Source organism: Synchiropus splendidus, chromosome 18 (assembly GCF_027744825.2).
Source record: "Synchiropus splendidus isolate RoL2022-P1 chromosome 18, RoL_Sspl_1.0, whole genome shotgun sequence".
NCBI classification, from domain to species: Eukaryota; Metazoa; Chordata; class Actinopteri; order Syngnathiformes; family Callionymidae; genus Synchiropus; species Synchiropus splendidus.
The window spans coordinates 5,369,804-5,397,306 of NC_071351.1; the positions used below are offsets into that span (position 1 = coordinate 5,369,804).

Sequence of the window (27,503 nt, forward strand, 5' to 3'; positions counted from 1 at the left end):
AGGTCACAGGCATCTTTAACATCCAACTATTTAGTGGCCGATTATTTAGAGAGTGAAACGCCGTGGAAGTCGTGGCATGCTGGTTCAGTCCGACGCGGCGTGATTGTGTGTACTGTGGAAGTGGGAGGTGAAACGCTTTGGAAGGCTTACAGTCATCCGCATCCTTCGCCTCGGGACATCACATGCAATTAGACGCTTCTGCTGCCGCACTAAATGCCAATTTAGGCTGCGAGGCTGAGCACTAACAAGAGTCCCTCAGTAATAATAAATATTCCTGCTTAGGTGTGGAGAAGCAGAACTCTGCTGAATGTGGAAGAACTCCCAACCAAACAGGAATTTATTAGAAAGCAGCTTCGCTTCACCCCCAAACTTTCCAGCAGTTATGAAACGCACTGCGACTCCTAATGGCCCTGGGTTTAAAAGCCCTGTTGATAATGTGAAGATAGATTTTCGGCTTTTCTGCGCTAATGGGATTGCGAGAGCAGCGGAGGTTTTTACTCCTCTGTGAAGCTCTGCCGATTTGTTTTTCAATCAATGCAGACCTCGTTTCGGAGGTTTCAGTCAGCGCTCCGGGCTTCCGTCTGTGCCACAGGTGAGCCTGTCGAGTGTGCTCCTGCAGTCGAGTCTGTCATTGCAGCGCAGGTCTCACCTTTGTGATGCAAATACAAGAGTATTAAAAATTCATTCCTTTCTTTCCTGACTCATCTTCTGTGTTAAGAAGAAGCAAACAGATGCGGAATATCAAGCATGGCGGGGTAAGGCACAAAACTGGAAGTCAAGTTTTGAGAGACGAAACGTGGTTTGTGGCCTGGAGACTTCCTTACACAGCTGCTCACAGAGAGCGCCACCTATTGAGCACTGAAAATGAGGACGCCGTTTCGTGAAGCCTCATCACCCCATCATAACACTTTAAGAACAGATGTAAACACATGTTTAAGATGCTACTTCTACCAGAAACGCCAGGGAATCATCCGGTTCTCAGTTCGTCTACACAGTTTCCCATTGTTTACCAAGGCATAATTCTGTTCGATCTTATGGGTCACATTCAGAACCCAAATCTTTCTTTCTCTCACCTAGAATTTAAAACAATTACATCAAAGAGACAAACTGTAAAGGAATTAAAGTTTTCTGCACTTGGGTTTGAATAAGAGATGTGTACAGATCTTTACCGAAAGAGAAGAAGAAGACAACAGGTGATGTCTGAGGATCTGTAGTCTACAATAAGCACAGTGGAGAAGGTCAAGGCGACTGTTTGAATCCCATTACTGGCCACAGGTGAAAGGTCACAAACCTGCTCCTCTGATGAGCTTGCAGGAATAACAAGCGTGCAGTCTCAAACACTACAATTCCTCCCAACAACAAAGGCAGCGGCTGCAGCCGACGTAAATAAGTCTCCTGCAGGGAAAATGAAAAAGAGTTCACAGAGTCCTTCGGAGGAGAATTGTTCTTGTCAGGGGACGGAAACAAGAGAAAGGAAATGAAAGGTCTTGGCTTTTCTGTCTTGCTCCTCTGACTTCAGACGGGAGGCGTCTCTCTGACTGACAAATTCGGCTCCTGGTTCCCTCTGAAATCATAGGTTTTGCGGCGCCTGCAGGTGGCTGATGAACCTCATTTGGTTTCAATCACAACAAATCAATCCTTGTTATCGCCGTTATGATAGTGTTATTCTAGCAATCTTGTGGTACTTTAAATGAAACTGTATTTGATGTTTAGTCATTAACAGGAGGAATAAAAGTCGAACTCGATTAGTGTCAGTCTGTGTGGGAATAAAGCGAAAACCCTCACCGCTGTTTCCTCAAACTTCTCAGCCGTCGGTGAGAGAAAACAAACACTCTTCTCTAAATCCATAACTGGCATTTCCGCAGCACATTCCGTGACCTATTTAGGTGCTTTTCGCTCATTTGAACAAAGCCTCAAAGATGTAAATGCAGTTGCCTCCAGCCTCCCACTTTAAATATAAAGCGCTCTCCTCAAAGCCCCAGTTGGAAGTAGGACCCTTCCCTCTCACTCCGCTCCCATTCCCTCTGTCTTTTTTAATTAGTCTGAGCAAAGTTCCATTCTCTTCTTTTTAGGTGATTATGGAAGCGTAGTGGTGTGTGAAGATCGCTTGGGGATTAGTGGAATAATCCCACGTCGACTTTTGGCAGTCACGGCTAATTCTGCTCACCGCTGATGTGCCTGCTGCCCAAAACCTGGAGTGTGGCACAAATCCAGATGATCAGTGTTCCCCCTTCATCTCGCAGCCTACACCGCTCGGATTTGCTAATTCAGTTACAGTTATGCCGCTAAGCTTTGCTATCTGTTCGCTCCAGGGCTCCCCCTAGAGGGTGAGGTGTCATTGTTTCTGCATCACTGCTGTGTTTACACAATTAATCTCTTAAACTGAAAAATTAAATAAAGTAAAAATGACTTCCAGATCGAAGAATACATGTATATGTTTTGGTAAAATCACCCTGATGGTTATAAAGCAGCTGTACCGGAAGCCAAAGCTCTCCAATTCTCTGCCCAGTAATCTCCGATTCAACTGTTGTCAGCAGGATTCTCTGCAACTTGCCTCAGGTCTGGGCATTTCTTGGCCATTTCACTTTCAGCGCACGGCTGAGGTTGTTAGCCCCATGCTCGTCTGTGCACTTTTTCTGGATTTGTCATCAGCCCATAAAGCTATTAACCTCCAGTCTTACATCATATGTGTCAAACTCATGGCCCGGGGGCCAAATCCATTCCGCCTAGTCATTTTATGTGGCCCACTGGGATTAAATTGTCAGCAATTGACCTGGAAACTTCCGACAGAGGAAGAAATGATTCAGATGGAAGGGAACTTGACGAATGACAGGAGAGAGGATTGATGTTTGTACTCAAAGAAGGAAGATGGATTACAATCTGATACCATGTTACTATGTAGTGGAGGCAATTCATAAAAGCAGTGCAAGACTGGAAACTGAACAGCTATCTGCAGTTGGCGTGGATTGAGAGATCGCGATTAGATGGTGTTGAGCTTCCAAGCTACAGAAACCCAAGGGAAAGAAAGTTTGTCACGGTCAATGTGACTAACACTGTTTTCTAAAATAAACTTTCAGCACATGAAAATTTAATGTTATTAAAACATGTAAATGCAAATTCTTGGTTGAATTTATGTCACAGATCCTTCAATATTACTACTTGTACTTTCAATTCACTTCCTTTTATTTGTCTTCCAGTACCTTTTATCATTGTTGTTATTGTCTGCAACACCAGAATCAGACACATAAACAGCGATAATCTGCACATGTGCCGCCAAAGAAAGTGGGAGATTGTTGTTTAATAAGTCTTCTCTCCTCCATCCCAAACATTTTAATTCCGCTCATCCAGGTGTGAAATTGCAAGCTAACACTCTCCCAGCATGGTGACACCACTGTCATTTTTGCTTTGCTCTGAAATCTCCTGACTCCGCCCTTCCACAGCTGCCTTGTTGGGGGCGCCGAATAGTGATAAATTTAATTCCTTTTTTTTAAATTCTCAAGCTTCTTTGGTTGAGTAGATCCCCTACCCTCTGATCTTGTATGTGTGACACGTCGCAGCGTTGTTAAATATCACGACCATTCCTCATCCTAATGACCCAATGTGAGCGGCATCAACAATTGCTTTCTTCTCCCCATTTGGGTTCTAATCTCAGCAACCTGCGCCCACACTGGTGGCCCACGGAGGCGCCCAGGCTTTGTGAATCACTGTTTGACGGCAGCAACTGCCCTGAGATAGGAAATTACACTCGCAGGCGGAATATCTATGATAGAATATGTCACCCTCACTGAGCTCTGGCGTTGGGTTTGGCTCTGTGGAGTGGAGAAGAGAGCAGAAACCTGGTAATTGTAGTGAGGCTGAAATATGCTGCTTGATCTTCTTCCTCTCAGTTGATCAAACACAGAACAGGACAGCTGTGGCCGAGCTTCTGCGGATCTGAGGGACGTCCAGATCTTTCTCAGCTTGGGTTTTGTCTCTTCTTGTTTGTTTCCTCGGTGCAGTCTTCTCTGATCACAGTTAATGGGACACGGCACACTGATAACGCTTAATTCTTGCAAACAGCTACTCGACAAGGCCAGTTCTGCACGGTGGACGGGCGTCAAGCGCTGCCACCTCGGGTTCAAATCTAGCTTGAGGCAATGCCGACCTGCTCTTCCTGTACTCGTGCATTATACATCTCAATTTCCTCCTTCGGCTGGCGAGGTTGTGATCAAACACGACGTGAAAGGTTGGACTGAAACCTTTCCTGCCTGAGCGCCATTACCCCAGTGATTTAATGATTTTATTAAATCGCATTAATCTCTCAGTTGAAGCGCCAACGTCACGGATAATAACCCTCCGTCATCAGTCATGCCTGAGCAGCGGCACCCCATCAAAACACAATTCTAAAAGTCCCACTTCAACTGGCTTTATTGAGGTGTCAGAACCTCCTCCCCTGGTCGGGTTTATTTTGATGAATGGGTTTATTTACAGCCGGACTCCAGCATATTCAAGTTCTCATCCAGATGAACTCAATTACAAGTGCATGGTGGGCTTTGGTCGTGTTTGCATAATATTTTAATGTTGACGTGGAGCCTGCACCTTCAGGCAAGTAGTCTGTTTTTTCGGCCGTCATAATACCAGTCTCACTTGTTGTCGTCGTGATTGATATTTCTGCCTGCAGTCAACAATCAAACTGCATCAGAGCGATCATTATCCTCGCCGACATCCATTACGTGCTGAGGCGAGGAGGATCAGTCAGGTTAGTGGGTCCTTAGGCACATTAGTGTTGGATTTGAACTGTTTCAATAAGCTTCTGGTTCGATACTACCACGAGTGAGACTCGGCTGCGATCGACCCTCGCAGTTCAGCCAGTGCATCGCCGGAAGAGTCCTGCTCTGCATGTTAACAAGACTTGCTTCAGAAGCAGATGGAAGGATGCACTTTACATAACTGTGTTCTGTTCTTATTGTAAAGCATAGCAAAGCGTTTATATGCAATGAATTTGCTTCTTTTTTTTCATTTATTATTCAATATTACAGCGTTAAAGTCCCTGCCTTAATTTTAGGCCAACTTGACTTCGCAAAACGTATGAATGAATGAGTGTTGTAAAAGGAAAAGTCGCTCTGCCCACTTGTGTCTGTTGCTCATGACTCCAGTGGAGTAGAGAGATGGTGTTCCTACTGCCTCACCTCTCATTCTCTCCATCGCTCGGCTGACTCCATGCTCAAAGCCATGGCTCATTCCGTCGTATTTCCCACGCAACAATGACCGCAGACCAGCTGATCTTCATCCCCTCCACTTCACATTTAAACTCTTTAGTTGCTTTCCTTTGGAGGGATAGAAAACACCAAAACCCTGGGATGATTCAAAACTTGGACGAGAGTTGGAAAAGAGCAGCAGAAATTCAAATCAGAAACTGCACTGACGTACTCACAAGCCATTGCTGGTTTGGTGATGATTTTAATGGTCATGTCGTAACACAATCGTGCTGTAATGACATTGCAGCAACATTAACTTGAGGACAGCAGCAGGAGCAGCCATTATCTTCAGTGGAGTTATGACGGGTGAGACGAGGCCGGGATGAAGTCACCTTTGTACTCTGATTTGGACGTTAGCTGGATGCTAATGGGAAACACGTATTCCTCTGTTCAAGCTCTTTTTACAACGCAGACGTACAGACATGTCACGTTTTGTTTAAAAAATAAAAAGCACGTCTGTGCCTCTCAGCTGCTTTTGTTCCAGGCAGGTAGAGGAGAGTCACTGTTACCCCCAGTTTCATCATCAAGACTTTTCCCACGGTGGAAATAAATCCTCTTGATGTAACACTGCTGGTATCAGTAGAAATCAGACGCGGATCAACAATAGGACATGAGGAATCATAATTCAGCGTACGACTACAAAACTCTCCAGACAAATGAGGAAGCTGTCTCCGCATTTAGGCGCCATTTAGGCATTAAAGTAAAACTCATACAAATCGCTAACAAGAAGAAAGAGTGGGACATCACTCTCTTAGCTAATCCCTCTTGTGGCCTTGTCTTCTTTTTCGCTTTTATCCATCAGAGCAGAATTAACAAAGTGCAGTTCGGCACTTCCTTCTAATTATACTTCCAAAATACAAGCAACAGAAAGAGTTTTTGTACGATCTAAACAACAGTTAAATCGAGTTGGAAAAGATTTCATGGAAGGTGAAGCATTCCTGTCTGCTGAGGATAAGATACTGGACGTTTTTTTTGCAATTAAAAAAATATAGTGGCTTTTACTGCATTGTTGAAACACAATATTACACTGTAGAAGCAGCAAAATTGTGAGGAAAAATGAGATCAAAATATATAACTGAAAATATTGAATGCTGGAGTATCCTGAGGTTACATCATGCTATGTTGGACATTAACAAAAGTATAAAATATGAATGAAAACGAATCAAGGGAAATGATGTGAGGAGAAAACAGGTGAAAGCTCAACTGAAAACATACAGTAGCACGTTTTCCCGACTGAATAAAATGGAGCGTGTCATTTCTGTGACTGCGAGTTGGAGTTAGTGATGAAAACACAGCTTCATATCAGTGCTCTACTTCTCGCCTCCAGTCTCTTGCTTTTCTATTTAAATTAAAAGGCTTCTATTCTTTTTAAACCGAATTCAGTAATATTTGCAGCAAGAATCAAGGGAGTAGCTGCAGGAATCCAAGGGTCCCTAAATAATTCAGAGCTCATTTAATAGACCAGCTCCTCCTCCTGCTCTCGCCCCGGCAGTTTACAGCAAAACCAATTTCGCTGATTGAAAGAAATATTGGTCGCCGTTGTGCCCTGAACTGGACCACTTGACATCAGGACTGGGTTTACTGGGCTCCTGCTGGTTTACTGGCTTGTTAAAGTGTCAACAGTGCTGGGATTGAGACTTCAATAATTCAGGGATGTCATTCACCTTGAGGTTGACTCTGTTGTCATCTGAAGTGGACGACAGTTGGTCCCCACTCTTTGACGTAACTGTTGCATGTTTAGAGCTTGAATGAGAACTGGTTTTCTGGAAATTCGTGGTGAAGCTATCTCTTCATAGTGCTCGGGATCTTCTCTCGAAAAAAGGTATTGGATCAGTGCATGTCGAAATGACTTCTAGTCAGACTGTGTATTGGCAGGGATCTTGCGATACTGTGTTGGTATCGCGATACAGCAGCGATACGATACATTGCAATATATTGCGATACTGTTTCAACAATATGTTGTCATCATTTTAAGGGGGGAAAATTGGATAATGCAGGACAATATGATATGCATAAAAACAAGTTTACTGTTATGTCACTCCGAATTTCAGTTAAATTTCGTACTCCAACAGAGGAACAAATAGCACCCTTAATCAACAAAATACATACAGCATACAAAAGAAAATGTTTGTATGAAAGAAAGGCAGCAGCATTTCCAAATATCTATCTTGTAAATATTGATAAAGCCGACTTAAAAAATCAAGACAATATCATACGATCAAGTATTGCGATATCTCTCGCAAAAATATTGATACAATAACACGCATTTTGTATCACGATTTTTGAGCGAATCGACATTTTCTTACTCCCCAAAACCAGCAGCACAAAAGGGAAATTACAAGAGCCATATGAGAAACAATCCTAAGTTTTAGCAGACTTGTGCATATGAAGACTTGAAGAGTCTTTGGACCCTCGCTGTTTCTCCTCAATAAGCTTGTAAAAGAAAGGGCTTAACTTCAGTGTACATGATTCCTGAAGACAGACAAGAAATGGGGAAACCGTATCCCTGTGGAAAACTGCTTCCTGCTTGGATAGATAAGAGTGGGGAGCCCTGTGTGCCGCAGGTCCAGCCGGTGAAGATTTGCGCTTTTGATTATCTTTGTAAATAATGTAAGCTGCCTCCAGCTCGGACCCCCACTTAGCAGTAAAGTAACCAGTCGGCTCCTTGCTTGATCTCCAGCACGTCTGACCTTCTAACAGCTCCGGCTCTGCGAGGCCACCACAGGAATCTTTTGTAATTTCCTTCTGTATCTGTCGTGACGACTGCAGAGTGGCTGCTGGAGTGTCACCGTGTGATCTGAGAGGAGATGTGTCGTGTTGCTTCGTATCGGGTGAACTGTTCCCTCACCTTCACAGGGCTTGAGAGATTGGGTTCAATTTTGCTTTTTCTGCTTGAAGAAACACAGCGGTGCAGTATTTAGCAAAGGATCAGGGGCAGTTCTGTGCCGGATTATTTTGGAAGGATGAAGTCAAACGCTCCTGGTGAATGATAATGAGTCGTCCAGCACAGAGGAATCGGAAATGCTTCACAACATTATTCCTCGCTGGTTTTAAAAGAGCAACACGCAATGTTCTTTCTGGAGCTGTCGAACTGTCAGTCGACTTTCTTGTTGCTGTCACCTTAAAATAAACCTGAATTATATGTAAAGCAGACTGACGCAGAACAGAGGCTGCAGTCGACGAAGGTTGACTCAAACAAGCGTGGGGATGTGGTCTTTCTAAGGACATGCACACTATTAGCGATGGTCTTAATATCCATTTATGTGCTCCTCTGCAGCACATATTGACTGAGAGAAAATGTGGAGGTGATTGCTGACAACCTTGCTCAAGGATTTTAGCAAGGAGCTCTGATAGAAAGTTGGTGTTACAGAATTGAATCTTTGGCATCCAGATGTCTGTTTTATAAACAGTAGAAAGTGACACCTGTTTCTTTTCAACAGAGGGATTCCAGGGAAGAAATGTGGAACCATCATCTTGTCAGCGGAGGAGCTGGGGAACTGTCGAGTAAGTTGTTCGCCCTCTTATTTGACGTTCTTGCGCACTGTCAATGTACGAGGTCCGTGTTGACCCATGTGTTGCGGCGCTATAATAGGATCGCTTCACATTATTGAATTGGAAATGATTTCATGATGGGTTGCAAGCAGAGCAAGTGACTGTGCTTGAGGAGATTTAAACCTTTGTTATCCTAAAACGTTCTCTGCATGTGCTCATGCTGCACTCTTTGTTTTCCCACTATTACCTTCCATCTTGTCTGAAGTTTTAAGTGTGTCTTTGACAGCTTTAATTGGTACTGCTAATGTGAACCTCCATCATGAATCGTCGCCTTTGAACTCTGTGTTTTCTTTTTTGTCCTTTTTCTGAGAGTCTTCTTAGACACAGAATAATAACACTTGTGTGTGAACTCCAGCACTTTACTTCTTTTGTACTGGATAATGAGTGTTTACAAAGATCTCTTTTAGATGCACCACTCTTGAGATGTTTCACATTCTAAATGTGTCTATTAAAACCAGCAGGCTGAAACTTGTCACTTTGCAGTCCTTCCACGTCGCCAGGGGATTGTTTACACGGAGACGTTGCATGCTGTGAAGTGGCCATTGTTTATTCCAATCATAACCTTCGTCTTGTTATATTCATCCACTCCACAAGGCCAAATAAAATCATAAATAATGGTATTTAACTGCTGCCAGTGAGGCGGGAGGATGCAGGGCGAGTTATTAGACGAACAACCGGCCTCTATAAACTCGTGAGAGAGCGGCATCCACCGCATGAATGTTTTATAACATGCAAGTCCTAGTCAGAGTCAAATCATCAGGGATTTTTTTTTGCGGATGTTTTGTGGAGAAGGTCTGTGCTGCTGTGTGTGACAGTGATGTGAATGCTGCTGCCGATATTCAAACCACCATCGTACCAGGAGTGGATGTTCACGCTGCATTCAGGTGCTCACGGTCATCTGTGAGTCATCAGGTGTGTTGGTCTGCAGTGAGGGGAGTCGCCATAAGCACTGCAGAGAAGCACTCCAAGCGCCGCTTTTGTAATATAAATGCAAATGACAGATTCAGCAATCCCGGTGCAAACGATTATTTCCTTTTTTCTAGTCTCAATTACAGAGACAAAGACCCGCCATGTCGCTGCTGCCCGCCTCTGTTTACACCGGCTTGCGCAGCCAGTACTTCAGACAGCCCTCCAGGACTGGAGAGCTGGTTTTAGTGATTTTTGTCTGCAGCTGCAGATGTGCACATCCACTCTCGAGTGTTTGAGTGTGACTTGTCAAATGGCAGTGTTGCGTCATGGCACAGTTAAAGAGCTGAGCCAGAGGGCAAAGCAGGAAAGAGAAATGACTTGGTCAAACCTTGTGGGATTGACTCAAAGAATGAGCAAACGATGGCTTGTCAAACACAAGTGTGAGTACAACAAGCAGTCCAACAAATGGCAACAGAAACTCTGAGAATCACAAGTGACTGAAAACAATGAGTCGCTGAAAATGACTCTCCAAACACAAAATTGAGTCTCTCAAACTACTTGTTTTTTAATATAGTGAGTCACTAAACATGAGAATGATGACCATGTGTTCAAGTGTGTCGTGTATTTGGTTCACTGTGTGGAACAAAAGATTCGTTTCCAGTCAGCAAGTGTGAATCATCCGTTTTTTTTTTTTCTCCGACCCTGACTGGGAACATTCTACTGATAACAGTTCAGCTGATATGGGAAGTTTGAGATTGGACTGCGCACCACAGTGCCTCAGATGTGAGATCTGAGCTTCTAGAAGGGAGCGCTGATGAAGTTGAAGTCTTAAGGGAACATTAGTTGCTTGTTCCATTAGTTTATTTTGATCGTGAGCAGCAAGATGGTGTTCCTGTTGGTGTGCTCCTCCGGTGAAAATGTTTGCGCTGCAACCCCGCTGACTCCGAGTGATAAAAAATAACTAGAATCTGGAGGGAGTGTATAAATTGCTCCCCAGATTCCCCCGGTGATCTGGAAGCCTCTGCTGCAGAAATAAATGTTCTTCCTCTTTCACATTTTAATAGGAAACACTGCAGCGAGGTTTGAGGCTGAGGAAGGTGCCTCACTGTTTCATCATGTTGTTGTTCAATGTCTGATCAATATCTGGTCCGCAACTGTGGAGAACCTCAGGGCTCTGTTGTGGCTCCCGGAAACATCTTTGATGCAGGAAGTGGTGTGAAGGAGGTCAGTGGGAGAAGGTCACAGGGAAAGCGTGTCCTGCAGATGTGGGTCGGAGGGAATTGTTAGAAGCTCGGCACCGATTCACATCCACTAGCTGCTCTTTTAAACCCCAAATTCCTGAGAGAATATCATCACACAAACAGCTCTTTTATCTGTCTCAGTTGTACAGCTGCAACAGAATCTTTCATGAGCAGTGATTCAGCCAAATGCTCCTCTGAAGTGAAGGGCTCACTTTCACTGCATCCTACATGAATTGATATTTGAGCGATGAAGGTTGTGAAGAGCAGAAACACAGAACAATTCTGTCCACAGGAGAGATGGGCTCAAACAAGGTGACTCTAACCATGTGACTGTCAATGAGTCAGACTCTAGAACAGTATCAAGATGAAATTGAATCACTTGATGGAGTCGTACAAATGATGAGCCGAAAACAGAGAACCAAAAAGGCAGATTTGAGGTAAAAATCATTCATCAAGCACCATGGGGTTTTTTAACAACTAAGGTTGTAAACTGTGTTTTTTAAAATACTGTACATATAGCATATAAATAGTAATTTTTTTTTTAATTTTCTAGTTTGTCAACCTTTGTATCAAACATTTGCAGTACAATCAACATACAATTTAATATTGTGCTTATGGTATTTAAATGTACATTTCTAGTGAATATTTATGGGGAAAACACATTTTTGTGGTTATACAAATTAAATAAATAAATAGAAATATTCATGATAATAGATCAACTGATGTGTACTGATGTAGTTTGAACTAAAGAAGGAAATACACTTTCAATATAATTCTATAAATATTTGCAAATTGAATGTGGGAAAAAGAAGAACAAGAAAGAAAGAAGTTACATATGTAAATTGCTCTTAAAAAAGACATGTTGTATTCTATTTTCAATGTTTCTTTTCTTCAGAAGATGAGCTTTTTGCTCTCTGTCAAAAATGGCCTTGAATAAACCTGAGAACACGTGGCACGAGCATTGTACTTATAATGGTAGCATATGTTCACATGTCTCCTGAATGAGTGTAATTATAGTAATAACAGACTTTACAATCCCTCATTAGCAGCTCAGCGACTCTCTTCCTCCTTCATTCACCATAGATCCGTTCGTGTCGCCCGATAATTTGCCTGTCATCAAATGGCTCTATTTTCAGGTGTTTTCGAATCTCCATCCCTCATGTGGATGTGAGATGATGCATTCAGGGACCGTCGGCCGACCTCTCTTCCTCGATAAAAAGTCTGTTTCCTGGCGCGGTGTTTGCAGGCACAAACATATTAGGCAAACACCGGCGGGGATTTATTGTGTCCTCGTTTACTTTGTCGTCCCATTTCTCCTCTGAGTCCTCTGTGCTCTTTTCTTTGTCTTCAGGATTACGCCACAATGCAGTTCTGCGCCAACAAATTGGATAAGAAAGACTTCTTTGGAAAGTCGGACCCCTTCATGGTCTTCTACAGGAGCAACGAGGACAGAACGTGAGTGTGGTTTTGGCTTGTAAATGAAGCAGCGACCTGTTTCTAAACATTTATCTCACATACACATCTTTTCTATCACAATCTAGCACCACTTTTCCTGTGTGTACATGAACTATTATCTATACTATTTCCACTACTTGTACCACATAACCAATGCTAAACTATTGGAGCTCAAATTACGAGAGTGGCCAGTTTTACTACTCAGGCGTTTTGTGTAGTAGGCTACGACTAAAATCACTAATATAGTTTATAACACTACTTGACTCATGATTCTGGTGTTACGACGACCTTATTCGCTATTGCATAGTAATATGTAGTTGAAAAAAACTTGGTTATCCAGTTCACTGCATTTGACCGAAGCCCGGATCTGAACGGCAGCGTAGCAGGTTTGCATCCATATGGATGAGTTCAGCCGACACGATCCCATGTTGAGGAAATCTCTCTCTCAGATTTAGCATTTCAAATCTCTCCTGACCTGGACCTCCAGGTTCACCATCTGCCACAAGACTGAGGTGGTGAAGAACACCCTCAACCCGATCTGGCAGCCCTTCTCCATCCCCGTGCGGGCACTCTGCAATGGCGACTACGACAGGTAGGACTCGCACTGGGACATGTCGATCTCTGCGTCCTGAAGCTTTCAGTCTAGATAGATTTTTCTTCACCTCCTTTATCTGGTACTCAGACAATCGTTTTCGACTCTGCTGCCTTCGCCATGTATTGATTTGCTCACAGGAACGCTTCACATTCAATGCTCCGGCTCTATGTACTTCTATCTTATTCAAATGTCTACCCAAGCAAATGACCTCCAGGGGAAACTCGAGGAGGCTGGCGTGAAAACAAAAGACAATAAAGGAAAGAGAGTGGGAGGAAGAATGAGGCCTTCTATAGAGCCTGACAGGAGCAGCAGCTGGGAGGAGTGTGTGAGCTCTCACTTGAAAGCAGAAGAAATGGTCAAGGTACATGTCAGTTTCTGCCCTCGACACCACGCTGGGTGTCAAAAGAGGTTCTTAACTCCGGCCCTGCTCATCTCACCTGTTCACTCAGGCTAATTGGGTCAGACAGATGGAGCGCTGGCATGAAGGACTTCTGATTCCCTGCGAGGCTTCCACTGCCAAAGTCACAGATTTTATGCTTCTGCCACTGCTACTAATACCACCACCTCTACTACTACTACTACTACTGCACAACTGCTGCTCTTATTGCTACTATCACATACCGTTACTTGCTGTCTTATTGTAAGTCTTTCAATCCTTCCACCTAAAATACCTGCACTAGTACTGCAACAGGAACGTCCATGAGAACTGCAATGGATGGCAACACAGCTACTGTCAAAGTACAAACAGTTCTGCAGCTAAAATTTCAATGACAATGAATAAGAGTAGTACTATTCCACTTTTGCGATGTATTTTTCTAAACCATGCCTACTCTACTACAGCAAGCCCTGTCACTACATATATGTCAAAGCGTGTGTGTCAGTACCAAAACAACCATATTACATTTAAGTCACCGACCCTGGTTGAACAATTTGTGTTTAAATGCTACAAATTTGGTTGTTATACGAAATACGATGTTATACAATATACGAAACCCCCGACAAGTTATTGAACTACCAGTACAACAGTCACTCCTAAAACGTCGACTTGTTTGATATGTTTAGTTTACCCAACCAATAGGACTCAAAACGTCAACTAAGCGTCCACTACCAAACCTCCACCGCCATTACCAGACTGTGACAGCCTGGACTAAATCTGCTACGGGTGGCAAATTGACCGCAGCCGTTCCCATGTGTGCGCCAAGTACAAGTGATCTCTATACACACCGACATCATCTCAATGTCTCCTGTTAGATCCCAAATCCGTCAGATCTCTTTATTTGCACTCAAACATGCAGCAACTGCAAGATCAGTGCTGGAACTGATCTGAAGGCTGAACCTTCCATTTCTGCTGGGGTGAGTTGCTTTGAGTCATCGTGCTGCTCCTGACCCGATCAGCAAAAGCAAATTGGGCATTAGAGCAAATTGAAGTTGACTGACGGATCAGTTGGGAATTATCCGCCACAGCGGCGCTCCGACGTCAGAGCACATTAGACATTCGCCAGTCGTCTGTGACCGACTGGTGCAGCTGTGTTCGGGGGAGATCAGTGGAGAGGAGCCATACTCCAGTCAGTGGTCTTCATTTCATGTATCTGGCCAACAGTTGCCCTTCAGAACCTTTGATGTAACTTTCGGCCAACATTTAAACAGATCATTAAAATGATGAACGCTGTCGCCATCAACGAGATTGAGTGGAAAAGAAGCGATATCGAATTCTCGTAATGAGGAAAGTTTCATTATCTTGTTTAACTTCATGACGAGCCTCGGAGCGAAGAGAGCGCTGTCATTTACAGGATGAGACCGCGGGAGCTGTCCGAGGTGCTGAAATCTTGAGCAGAGCGCTGTGAGAGAAACTTCTGTTCTGGAACAAGCTTGTAAAACTTTCAACAGGTGCTTGGATCAGCCTGGTTACAATCCAACTGGGACTCTGACGTATGAATTATGTATTTTAAATTGTAATTTAATAAAAAAAAAAATCTCTGCCAGAGAAAAGTCCTTTATGACTGATAGTGACTCTAGTTACAGGAACAGTCTGTACGTTCTAATATTCACTCTAATATCAAACTACTCTTTGTTTCACTGCAGAACAATCAAAGTGGAAATTTACGACTGGGACAGAGATGGAAGGTAATGCAAACAAACTCAATCCCATAAGGTGGATCCTAATAATGTCATTTTCATGGCTCTTTATCTGCTTCCTCGCCAGCCACGATTTCATCGGCGAATTCACAACCAGCTACAAGGAGCTGTGTCGAGGACATAACCAGTTAAACGTTTACGAGGTGAGTTGTTGTAACGTTGACAGCTTAGAGTTTAGAGAAGCAGCTGCAGTATTAATTTAAACCCCACTTTCATGTGGTTACAAGGGTCTTTCCAGCTGTGTTTAAGACAACATTGAGCAGTTGTGCCCTCGTATTTGACAGAGAAACGTTGGGTGGGATTATTATTCACATCTGCTCTGATGTCTGAGGGCGAGGTGAGGAGCCCTCTTGATTCCAGAGCAGATCAATGCACACTTAGCTTCATCAAGGTCAAGTTATCCGAGCTATAATGAGAAGAGTCTGCGGGCCTTCTGCAGTTTGAACGGAGTGGTGGGTGTTTAAAATTAACTCGCCCTCTCCGTCCCCACTTGCCCCGTCTACTGTGAGCGGCGGTGAGGTTAAGTGGAGCGCCAGAGCAGATGAAGAGTTGCTGCGCTCAGCATACAAATTCAAAGAGCTTCTGAAGTTGTTTTGGGGAGGGGTCCTACTGGCCGATCTGACGCCGCTCATTAAAACACTCTCCGTGTCATATGTGGCCCTCAGTTGCTCTTAGAGGACGTTTAAGGAAAGATCAGGGCCGGGGAAGACGGAGATGGGACGGATGATTGAGCTGCACTCAGGGTCGCCCTTTAACTCTGCTGACACGGCAGTTAGATCTGCCTCTATTACCCTTCACCGCACCGTCTTAAAATGAAATTTAAAAAAGGGTTTCTTTCCACCGGTCCAGGTCACTGATCTTAGATAAGTTTCCAAGTGCTCATTAAAAGTGAACAAGTTGAGACTCTGATTGGGTCTGAAGATGCAAGTTCTGGGGGATGTGACATAACATGAACGTGGTTGCTGGTTTGTGATGCTAGTGTGTCTGGCGTGAGAAGAGCTTGCCATACAAGTCGCTGAAATCATACCAAATAAGCAGCAGACTCTGGAGGCGAGGCTCTGTGACAAGTCCAGACATCATCTCCAAAACCCACCATGGCTCCAAACACAAGACCTGCTGGCTGCTTCAGCGTCGATGATTTCTTCATATTTCGACTGTTATAATGGGTCTAAGAAGTTAGAATTCATCTGCAAACTCTTGTCCATGTCTCCTCGCCTCACAATCTCAAGTCAGTATTTTTAAAGCCTCATTTCAGGGTGAGATTAAAGTGTGAATCTGTGTGACCTAAAACTAACTTTAATTAAAAAGGCTATCAAGTCATCTGAAGGAGACTATGTGATTACAACTGCGGCAGCTTCCCTGGAGAGATATTTAATTTGAAATGAAAAGAGCAAACACAGGCCCTCGCAGACGTTCCGCCATGATACCACACACACTTTTCCACCAGAATTCCGAAACATGAATGCAAATCTGTCCAAACCACGATACCGCTGTATGTATTTACATGACATTATGGAGCTCCCTGAATATCCTCAGTGATCAACGTTATCTGGTTCCCACCGATATGGGATCATGTTGCTCTGCTCCATTAACCTCACAGGCGCAGTGTAGGACGTGAATGATACATTTATTACCGGTGCTCGGCTGCATGAGAAGAATTGTGCTGCACGTTTACATTATCCCTATGGTTCTTTTTCCCCTGCTAGGTGATGAATGCCAAGAAGAAGCTAAAGAAAAAGCGATATATCAACTCTGGGACGGTAAGTCCGGGTCCTGAGATAAGAAAAGTGCTCCCTCAGTGCCGAGGGCTGGTTTGTATTCACTTGGATGCTTTTTCTGGATGGATTTGATTCAGTAATATCAGTGCTTCATATTCACTTTTCAAGGTTTCTGCCGCACACTTACTTAGTATGAAACGCTGACATGGACATTTCTGACGTTGCCGAACGACAGCAAACATGTTAGCACGGTGTTCATCATTGTAAACAACCCATCACTGTTTTACTTTCAAATATCAGTTTGTCCTGTTTTTCATGTGATTTTACACTTTGCTTCTGCGTTTGAACCAGTTTCATTCTGATCTAAAGCAATAGAAGCCGGGTTCGCCATTGGACAGGGACAGATGTGCCCTGTTGTTCGAACCCTGGCTCCCACCACGAGTAGAAGAGCCAAAAAAACAAATGTTTACTCGAGCGGCTTGGTTACCGCCGTTTGCTTTGGCGGCCGCTTCTGTTTGCGGTGACTCTAATTAAAATCTCGGGCCGCTTCTCCATCCCATCTATCCCTCCGTCCTCTCGCCGCACTAATCTGCTGCTGTAGAATCATTCGACATGGATGAGTCACTTTGTGGGCGGCCAGCTCGGAGGTCAGCGTATAATGTGTGGATGTGTAGATATGCTCACCTCGATGACCAAATGAGATAATCAGCCGGTGTTTCCTCCCTCAGGTGTCCTTGTTGTCATTCAACGTGGAGTCGGAGCACACGTTCCTGGACTACATCAAGGGCGGGTGAGTGACAAGTGTGACATCTCTCCTCACGAGTGCACCTGAAGATAGTTTAGGGAGTGGTTGTTGAAGTCGCTGTAGTAGCGAGAAAGGAAGTGAGAGACGCCATGATGGTTGGAGACTTTCAGATAGATAAAGATTCTTAGGCTCAGAATGGAGACAATGTAAGGGAGGCCAAAGGGACAATGTCGGACGAAGAATGATAAAGGAGAGGAACACATCAATGAGATTTACCGTGGATAAAAGAGAAAAATGTGCTTGAGAAAGGCGAAGTTGGCGGATAGCTGTGGCAACCCCTGATATAAAAGGAGGAGAAGGTCTAGTCACATCACGTGGTTAGCTGTTTGATCACAATGTTCTCACTCTCACTCATGGAATACAGACTCGACATTACATTTTCATCTTCCAAAACTTTCTGTGTGGAGCTTAAAAAGGCTCCATCTAAAATAGGACAATGAAATGACAGTAAAAGCAAATAATGAGAGAGTCATCACGTTCATCAAGCCTCAGCTCTTCACGCAGCGAATAAATTGAGTTAAAGATGCAATAATTTAGGACGGAAGATAGTTGCACGGAGCAAAGATAAATAAATGTGTCTCCAAACTTCACGGTGGCTTGGTTGACTGCTGTTAGAAATAATGATAAACTGTTCTGAGCAGCTCGGTGAGCAGCACTGACTCGCTGCAGGCGGCGCGAGGAGAAATGACTTTATTGAATTTCTTCTGTGACTATTTTTTTGCTCTCAACACAACGCTGTTGTGACGAATGGCGGAGAATAAAGATGACGATCTTTGAGCTGCCTTCAATGCAGCATAAGCACATTCACTCTTATCTGCCGGGTGGTGATGATAAAATATGGAGAAGTTTTCAGAGCTTAATTAAGAGCAGACAAGCCATCACACATGGATCCAGTCCTCTGTGCATCAGTGGCTGCCCTGCTTTACTGCTGCTGGTGACGGCCGACTGTCCCAGATCTGTCCTCACGTTGCCTCACCCCTACTCTCCCCCCTACCGTCTCCATTGTCACCAGCACACTCAGGAGCCGTAGCAGCATCTAATAATCGCCATAAAAAAGTTGCTGTCGCCTTCCAGTCTGTGGAGCTCCAGAGAGGTTCATCATAACTTCATCCGTCTGCGACCGTTCCTGGCGGTACGACAACAGGCACATTTTTAAATTCGTCCTGATTTTGACTTTGCAAAGAACAGAGCACATCCCGCTGACATTAGAGCTGGTATGTATGTTTTAAGCTTCGCTGCTGTTCCAGGAGTCGAGCTCTGACTGTTAATCAGCCAGAACAGGGAATAAAGTTCAGCACAGACACTTCATCTTTTCGGTTCAGACGCTGAACAATGCCTGAAAGCTGCGGAATAATGCCTGCGTGTGTTTTTGTAACACTCTGGGGACGTCAAAGATGGAAGACTTCAAATTACCTCCACATCTGTTTTTGGCTCGCTTAAATCCTGGCAGCAGTTTTTCACTGGGAGGGACTGAAAACTTTTCTCAATTCTGACACAAACGCAAAAGAATGGAATTGCAGTGATATGTTAACTATGAATAGAATAAAATAATAATTGTTCCAGGAGAGATCATAACCAAAGGGTTAACATTGGACTATTAGCTCGACACAATGTTGTCATGTCATAGTTGGAATTCGGTAGTGATGGGCTGATGAGGCTTCATGAAACAGTGTCCTCATTTTCAGAGCCCACCAGGTGAGTCTTTTCTAAAATATTTGGATTTCAGCCACCATTTCAATGAAGCCTTGTGTTATTTTTAAAGCAACAGCGCCACCTATGGAGTGCTGAAAATGAAGACACTGTTTTATGAAGCCTCGTCATCCCATCACTATAATTCAGGCCTTTCGTAACCAAACGTTTGCTACTTTTAATGGCCATGATTGGTTTTGAAGTCCTACAGAGATCATAGTCGATTTATGGAAAGCGAAAGTAAACCTTGTTTAATATTACTCTGGTCACTTTTTTTCCATTTGAGTTGGGTTTTTCCTGTTTACATGCAACCTTTCCTGTATGTGCTCATCCTATACCCCTCGATAACTGAGATGGCACCTGTAATGGAATAGCTGGAAGAAGTGTCTGGAAAAGGATGGACGGACATTCCTCTGACTCCTTGTTTGTTTAGTTCCTGCTCAGACAGTTTACAGCATCGTAGAGTACTCCTCACTGCAGTGATTCATGCAACTCCATTTTTAATATCTACACAATCACTGTTTATTGTGGTCCTGAAATTTAGTGTCAGCAGCGATTCGACAAAATGAAATCTCGACTGGGAAGCTCACAGATTGCACGACAGCCTGAGCTGAATTCCACTCCTCCGTGATGGGAAAGATTATCTGTATCCCTGGAAAAACAAGACGACAGGCTCTCAGATGAGGAACTGAATTACTGGTCCATCCAGCAGTGGCTGATAGCTCTAAACGTTCACAGAATTCAGTCAACTTTATGAATGGAGGATCGGAGGAATATTTGCTGTCCTTTGAGTTAAGACATTCTGTTGCATTGTACTGTCAAATTTACAAACTCTGTTAGTGCCAGTTCCATCGAATATAGTAGGTAAAAGGTAAATATTTCGTCAGTAATTCAAACAGAGCTGTGAGGGTGGATCTGTCTGTAAGCAAAAGTAATTTGTCTCACAGAATTGGTTTTTCATCATGCTTCTGTTTCAGTGCAGAGGTCCGGCCAGGAAGGTCACTGTGGTTCAAACATTCCCCAGCAGACCCACTCAGAAGTTCATATTCTCAGCCTCTGAATTAAATCTGCAGTGATATTGAGTGTGTAATGGCCGACGTGCTGCTTCTATTGTTGAGCAATCTTACTAGTCGTCCGAAACAAAGCACTTCAGAGAGGCAAAAAAGATGTTTGTGTAGCCGCAGGATACAGTGTTTCTAAACCTGCAAGTTGCCTCCCAGAGTGAAACCTTTCGCAGCCGGTTCCATGTTGCTGTGATTTACTGTTTCCGTAGAAAAGGCAGGAGGATGACTCACTTGAGGATTCCGCTCGTGTCTCTTTTGAAGGATTTATGGTGAATCCAGAAGAACAGGGCTGTCACTGTCAAATTTATGATCTCCCCAACTGGGAGCAGGAAATAATGACGGCGCAATTATTTGTCCGTGCACCAACACATTGCTCACAGATGATCCACTAAGTAAAAAAACAACACTGAGAAATCACCTGCGCTCAGGGACTGTAGGGACAAAAATAGACACCCACCTTTTGATGTTTGCAATAAGATCCCTGAAATCCCCCGACAACAAACCGCTGCGGCATCAACATCAATCTGTATAGATTTTTCTCGCTCCCTGTATAATTTGCGAGCTCAGCCTTCAAACAAATCTGTCCCCGTTCCTCATGGAATTAAGGGAAACAGGTATCAAACTGATGACAAACAACAGACGTGGATTGGTTCGGACATGCTGAGAATGTCAATGAAGGCAGGTTGGTGAACTGCCAAACCGATATTTTCCAAACATTCGAGATTGAAAGCCAAGTTCCCCAGGTAGAATTGATGGAGGGTGAATTAATACCTTCACAACTGAATGATATCAATATCTTCCAACAAGTGGATTAGAAACCAGCAACAAAAAATGTTCATATAAGACAAATGAACACAGAAATGATCATAAAATGGAAGGCTGGAAGACACCACAGCTATTGTCATTGTTTCCTTCCATTTTTATGCCATAATTTGTCTTGTGCATCTGCTCACCCTCATTACGCTCTGCGTCAGTGATCTAAAAACGCTTTGTTGTGCAGGGGAAGATGGCGGAAAATTTATACAACCAATATCAGTCAGTTTCACGAGACAAAGACAGCCTCTAATGAGAAGACCTTAGGGTGACAGTCGAGAGCAATTTGATGGCCAACGCACATGCAACACAGCAAAGATGGCCGCGACTGTGGTGCTCCAATAACTTTCAAATTTGGTTTGAACAGATTGTTGACACTTGTAGTCCAACGCTGTGCTGTGAAACAGAGTCATCATTGAGCAAAACAAGTGACTGAAGAGGGATGTGATGTTGCGTCTTCTGCCTTTAAAGGTCAACAGTATAGAAGACAAACAACTGCAGCTGTTTTCTTCTGGAGTCAGATAGTGCGAATACATCACCGTGGTAAATTATTCAGAGCCAACTGGGCGCCATTAGGGTGCTAATTTAACCTCTTTTGATTGAACTCTCCAAATGATAAAGGCCGTGGAAGCGGAATTAACTGATAACCTGCTGACCAGGAGAAAGCTAAGCAATAAGTGAAGGCCTAAATCAAGCCACAGACAATTTGGAACTAAGTGGACAGATGCTCAGGGAGAGGAGCAAACCTCCAGCTACTGTGATGCCAGTCAAGTGTGAGTGCAACAAACGCTGCTCATGCATCACTTTAGCTTCTTACCTTATGATACCAAAGAGAGCGCATCACTTCAGGCTGTAGTCGTCTTCCCCATGAGGTCTCCGCGGTGCTCAGCCGCCATGTCGCTGGAGTTCTTGGTGATATATTCATCGGAACTGACGGCGACTCTTTTGCTGATCCTCAATCAATCAACTCTGAAATCACCTCTTCATCTCAGCCTAAACAAGGTTGCAGGAGCCAGCGAGAGACATGATTAATGATCCTGCCGCAACCACACCACATTCGTCTTGTTGTTTGTTGTCGCTTCGCACAACAACATAATAGAAGACGGGCTTAGGATCCAAAGCCCTGAAGCGTGCACTGAAAGTGATCCATAGGTGGCTGAGGATGTCGCTGCGCATTTGAATTACGGTTACTTGCTGACGTCCATGAGTTAGCAAACCCTCTCAGAAGCTTCGACTTAACCGCGGCTCATCTGGCACTGATGAAGTTGAAAAAGTCTGGAGTTTTTTTTTTGGCTTCGCACAAGAAATAGTCGCGGACCTCAAAATGATTTATCTCCCACTGACTCAAGCCGATGTTCGCAAGAAAGAGTTTGACAATTTGGGGATTCAAGATGAATTTCCTTGCAGTCTAAACGGCACCATTATAGTCAACGCAGTACACGTTCGACATGTGAGTGGCTCAGCTCTGTATATACGAAGAGACGTTCTACGAGGTCTTAAATAAAGTGCAGCCATCAGAATCGTCTTTGGCTCAGTCTAAAGTAGGTCATCCAAACACGCCAGTAAATGTCTCTGCAATGAATCCTTGCTCTATCGCAGTAGCAGTCGATATCTGGGTGAAGTATCTGTATTTATTTATGTTGGGCCCGTGTGTAGGCAACATAAATAAACTCGCCTTGCAGCGTGGAGAGGTGCGCTCACGGCTTGTCCACCCCAAACGCCCTCTTTGTTATTCTACTGACCTAAAAAGTCTATATTTGATGCTGCTTGTGTTTCAGATTGAAGAGCAGGTAGACAGGATTCCTCTGTGGAACACGTGTGACCAAGAGCTGCCAACTTTAGTTGAAGTAGGCGGAAGGCTAAATGAAGACTCATTTGTTATTGTTAGCTTATGGGGTCAAACGCTTCTATGGGAAGTGAGTTTGATTCAGTGAAACTAAACTGGAGCTGTCAACACTCAACTGAGTCAAATTTGTTTCTGGCATGTTGTATTTTGAAGTTGCATTTTGCCAAGCTTCCTTTTGCAGAGAATAGCTGAAGAAGGAGCCTTAGATGGCTGACTAATTTAATATTTTCCCCACCTTTTTGGCAGGTGCACGTGACCTTGTGACCTTGATAGGGAAAGTTCAAGATTGTTCCCTTGAGACTCGAAGTAGAGTAAGCTGAGGTCTTCAAAAATCCAATTGATTGACATTCATCTCTCTAACTGATTCCAGCTCTGTCCCATGTCCTCCACCCAGATAGACCTTCTTTCCAGCTAGCACTGTGGAATATCTTTCCCCTTTCTTTCTCCAAGATACCAGGTCTTTTTAACCCCCACAAACACAGTAGCCAATTACTTGTGCCCCCTGAACTGTTATTCCTTGACCCCTCCTTATTAGAGATTGTGTTGCTGCCACCATAATTTGACATGCACATTTTAAATTACCGCGACTCCTCCAGCTTCCTCCGATGTAGAAACTTCAAATACCCTCGGAAAGAAGTGAACCGGGACTTTGTGCTCACATAACTCTCATTATGGGAGTCCCCAGCATCTCTGCACTCGGATCACCCAAACACTGAGCACATTCTCAGTACAGTAACTCCTGAATGATCTGTGTGATGAAAAATATATAAAAAAAATTTTCCATAATTCCCAATGATGTATAACAATTTGTTGGTTTATTATTTGACCATTTTTTTGGAAAACAATTTTATATTAGCTAGTCGATAATTTACTTTGGGAGTGCTGAGTGTTTTTTAGTTTTTTTCCTAAAAAACTCAGTGTGAGTTGCACTGACAGTGAGACCACCAGGCTGCTCAGACAAGCAAGAAACACCTGGGCTGATAAACTGAATCATAAAATTCCTGGAGTGAGCGCTTGGTTTTGGAGATATGTAGAACAGTTCAAAGTTTAGATCTACTGTATCATCTTAAATTTAAAAAAGTATCCAGTTTCTCATACTTGATGTCCTGATCATCTGTTAAATTATAACAACTGACAGGTTTGCTTGATCAGACACGATGAGAAAGTGGTGTGTGTCAGTCTGAGCCAGCACATCGAGGAAGCAGGCACCTGTGTGGTCGGCCCTGTTATTCGCTGGCCTGCTTCTCACAGAACTACGTTCAGTCGCGAGCGTAGCATCAGCTCTCAAATTGGAGCAGCATGCCTCTATAACAACTCTCTATTGTGGGCCGGGTCAGTCGGCCCATAGCTGATTAAAGATCCGGGTTCAGCTCGCCCAGAATGGAAGCTGCCATTATCTGAGACCCCAAGCTGGTGGGGATTTCTCAATGGAAGTGAAGTCAGGGAAGCAATCTGCTCTAATCACAATGGAAGAGCACGTGCTTTGATCCAGACTCCACTTCCCTCCTCCCCGGGGAAACCACAGGAAACCAAGGGAGGCTAGTTAGGATTCTTCTCAAGGTTCCTTCTATCATTACTGGCTCATGAATAAAACATTCCCTGTAACTTTCGTAAGGATGACTGAAGGTTGACAGTAATAAGGAAGATATAACACCTGTTAAATACAACATTTAGGTCTTAAAGAGCTGACCTGAAATATGGATGATGGCAGAGGCAAACACCGGATTCTCTATTGTGTACAGTCTGCTCTTCTGATTCATGAAGAAATTAGGCCATAATTAAAGCGTGAAATGCTTCAAATCCCAACAGACCCTCCCTTTGTTTCACATAGTTTAATGTGTTAGATGAGCAGTAGCGTTGTTGTGGGAGAATCCAAAACAGAAAGAGCTGTATCCACCGAGTGGAAAACCTCAGAAGCTAATTTAAAAAAGAAGAGAGTGGAAATACAAATGAGGAATATCCACTAAATGTAACATGATATTGCAAAGTGGTGAGTTGCCAGAAGAGCGAAATGAAATAGGTCTAAAGGTTGAAATTGAAGAGCCATTTCAACACAGCGGCAGCTGCAGAGTAAATGCTTCACTGCAGACTAACAAGTTGAAGTGTCACAGGCTCTGCGAGCGTCGCACCTTGCAAGGTGAAGCCGGTGTAGCTGGGGAAACCTGGCGACGCATTTGTGATCTCCATTTGTGATAACAGTGTTTTCTCCTCTCCATCTGTTTCAGGACTCAGATTCACTTCACCGTGGCCATCGATTTCACTGCTTCAAACGGTGAGTGTCAACTCGCGTCACCTTCTCTGCTCCTCATCTCAGGGATGAATGTGAAAGGAGGCGGTGGAGGGTTGGGAAATAGAAAATAGGGCTCTTCATTGTATGTGTAGCAACTTATCTCAGCACTTTGAAAGCAAGTAAATACCACTTGACAACTGACACTACTCTTCTAAGCCTCCAGAACACGTCCTGGCTGCAGTTGAGGGAGGACTGACATAAATGTGTTGGGTATATCGCAATGTATTTCTGCATTCATTCAGAGTAAATATTTGTTTTATTTTGAAAGACTACCTGATTCATCACTGTCATACTCACTTCCTGCCCCAGCTTGACAGTTAGACGACAGTAGCCAACTCTTGCAATGAGAAAACGGCGACATACGGTTTAAAAGCTTCTCAAAATGTATTAAATTTGTAATTATGTTTTGTTAAATGACTTGCAACAAAGGAAGAGTGAGCAGGAACTACTCTTTCACAGTGAGAAGTCGCTGATGCTGAATGGTAATTTGACATTCACCATGCTGCGAACATCTGGACAGAGATAATTCATGACTTTGTGGGGAGGAATCTCAAGATGTTAAAGAGTCAAATGAGGGAATAAAAGCCGACATAATGACTCCACCTTTCATTGGCTCACCGGGGACGTGCGGTCCGAACAACTCATTAGCTCCTATTCTGTTTATTTAATTAACCTTGCTCGCGACATGGACAGAGCAGAATGGGTGAAATCGCATTGTTCTTGTCAGACAGCTGCTGCTTATTGCCCAATTCTACACGGCTCATGAGCCTAATAGAAGCAACAAGCTGCTTCAGAACAATATAGTCATCAGTTATCGCCTCAAAAAACACCACTTCCTTCACAGCCTTATCGTGGCGTGAGGGAAAGTCCACAGACAAACAAAGTCCATATGTTTGTTACTTGGAGGCGGTGCTCTAGAGAGAACCTGGGCAACTATTGGCGTGCTCATGGCTACATTGAAGAGACAGGCGACTGCTCTGTGTGATGCAGTGAGGCTAACAGATGATATGACCACAGATAAGGATGGTCAATCATCCAACAGAGACTCAAACTAGTGCTGATGCGTCTCAATCCGTCAGCTGAGATGGTTTCTATAAGAATGCATCGTGTGACCTCCTAGTGATCAGAGTACATCGGCTTCACAAATTCTTCAACACGGCCCCTTGTGTTTCCCCTCTCCGCGTCGCATCACTGAATCCGTCTCTTGTCTTGAAAGGAAATCCGTCGCAGTCCACTTCCCTCCACTACATGAATCCCTACCAGATGAATGCGTACGCCATGGCGCTGAAGGCAGTGGGGGAGATCATCCAAGACTACGACAGTGATAAGATGTTCCCCGCCCTGGGGTTCGGTGCTAAGCTGCCCCCTGATGGGAGGGTCTCGCACGAGTTTCCCCTGGTGAGTACGACCAGTAAGAACTCTCCACGTCCTCAGTGGAGGGCAGCACAGATGACTTGTCATCGGATGAATGCTGAACCTGCAGATGGAGGATTCATATTTCTTTGTAGTGCAAATGATCTTCGGAGTCGGAGAGAGAGATTCTTTAATCAAGTTCATGTGCTAATGTGCGCCGGCTCCTGCATGCAACCTAATGAGGACCCTTCCTCTAGGTAGCATCTACTGTTTTCTATTGAGATGAGGAAATCAGGATTCAACACAGAGTGTTAAATAAAGTCCTGGGTGGCTCGCTCTTCCCTGTGGTTCCTCAAACTCGAGAAGGTGTAAACAACATCTCGGAAATGTTTTCTTCACTGGGCATCTGCTGCCTGCATCTGAGTGTAATAGAGGTCGCCTCTCTTTTCACGTGGAATATGACTTTTTAAGTAAAGAGTTAATTTGTAGTTCTGTTCCTATTTGTCCTGCGGAGGCCGCTCACCTCAAACTTCAACCTCTTGTATGTACTTCACGTCGAGTATTACAGTTTTGAATCAAAGGTTAAATCTCCCTTGCAAACAAACGCAGATCTTCCACGGAGGCCGAGTAGTTCCTGATGTGACTTCTCACCTTCTTCAACACAAACCCTCCAAAGTGACAGTTGGAGACGTGCACAGGTGCAATGGCAATGAGGATTAAAGCGACAGTATTTGCAAGCACTGCAACATTCAAAACTACTGATGAAAACAAATTGTAGCAGGGCTAAATGGCCTGAGGTT

The 27,503-nt window shown here is 43.9% G+C and overlaps 1 protein-coding gene across 3 annotated transcripts in view; it reads left to right on the plus strand.

The window, feature by feature from the left end:
* The window catches only part of LOC128749482 (copine-5-like), a 79,527-nt gene that overhangs the window by 40,383 nt on the left and 11,641 nt on the right, over positions 1-27,503 (plus strand). For all 3 annotated transcript variants that reach the window (XM_053849131.1, XM_053849128.1, XM_053849129.1), the window contains 9 exons: positions 8,678-8,741; positions 12,291-12,394; positions 12,882-12,986; positions 15,072-15,113; positions 15,193-15,268; positions 16,832-16,885; positions 17,572-17,633; positions 25,286-25,332; positions 26,567-26,748. In XM_053849131.1, the coding sequence (XP_053705106.1) occupies positions 8,678-8,741; positions 12,291-12,394; positions 12,882-12,986; positions 15,072-15,113; positions 15,193-15,268; positions 16,832-16,885; positions 17,572-17,633; positions 25,286-25,332; positions 26,567-26,748 (736 nt within the window). The remainder of the gene's footprint in view (positions 1-8,677; positions 8,742-12,290; positions 12,395-12,881; positions 12,987-15,071; positions 15,114-15,192; positions 15,269-16,831; positions 16,886-17,571; positions 17,634-25,285; positions 25,333-26,566; positions 26,749-27,503) is intronic.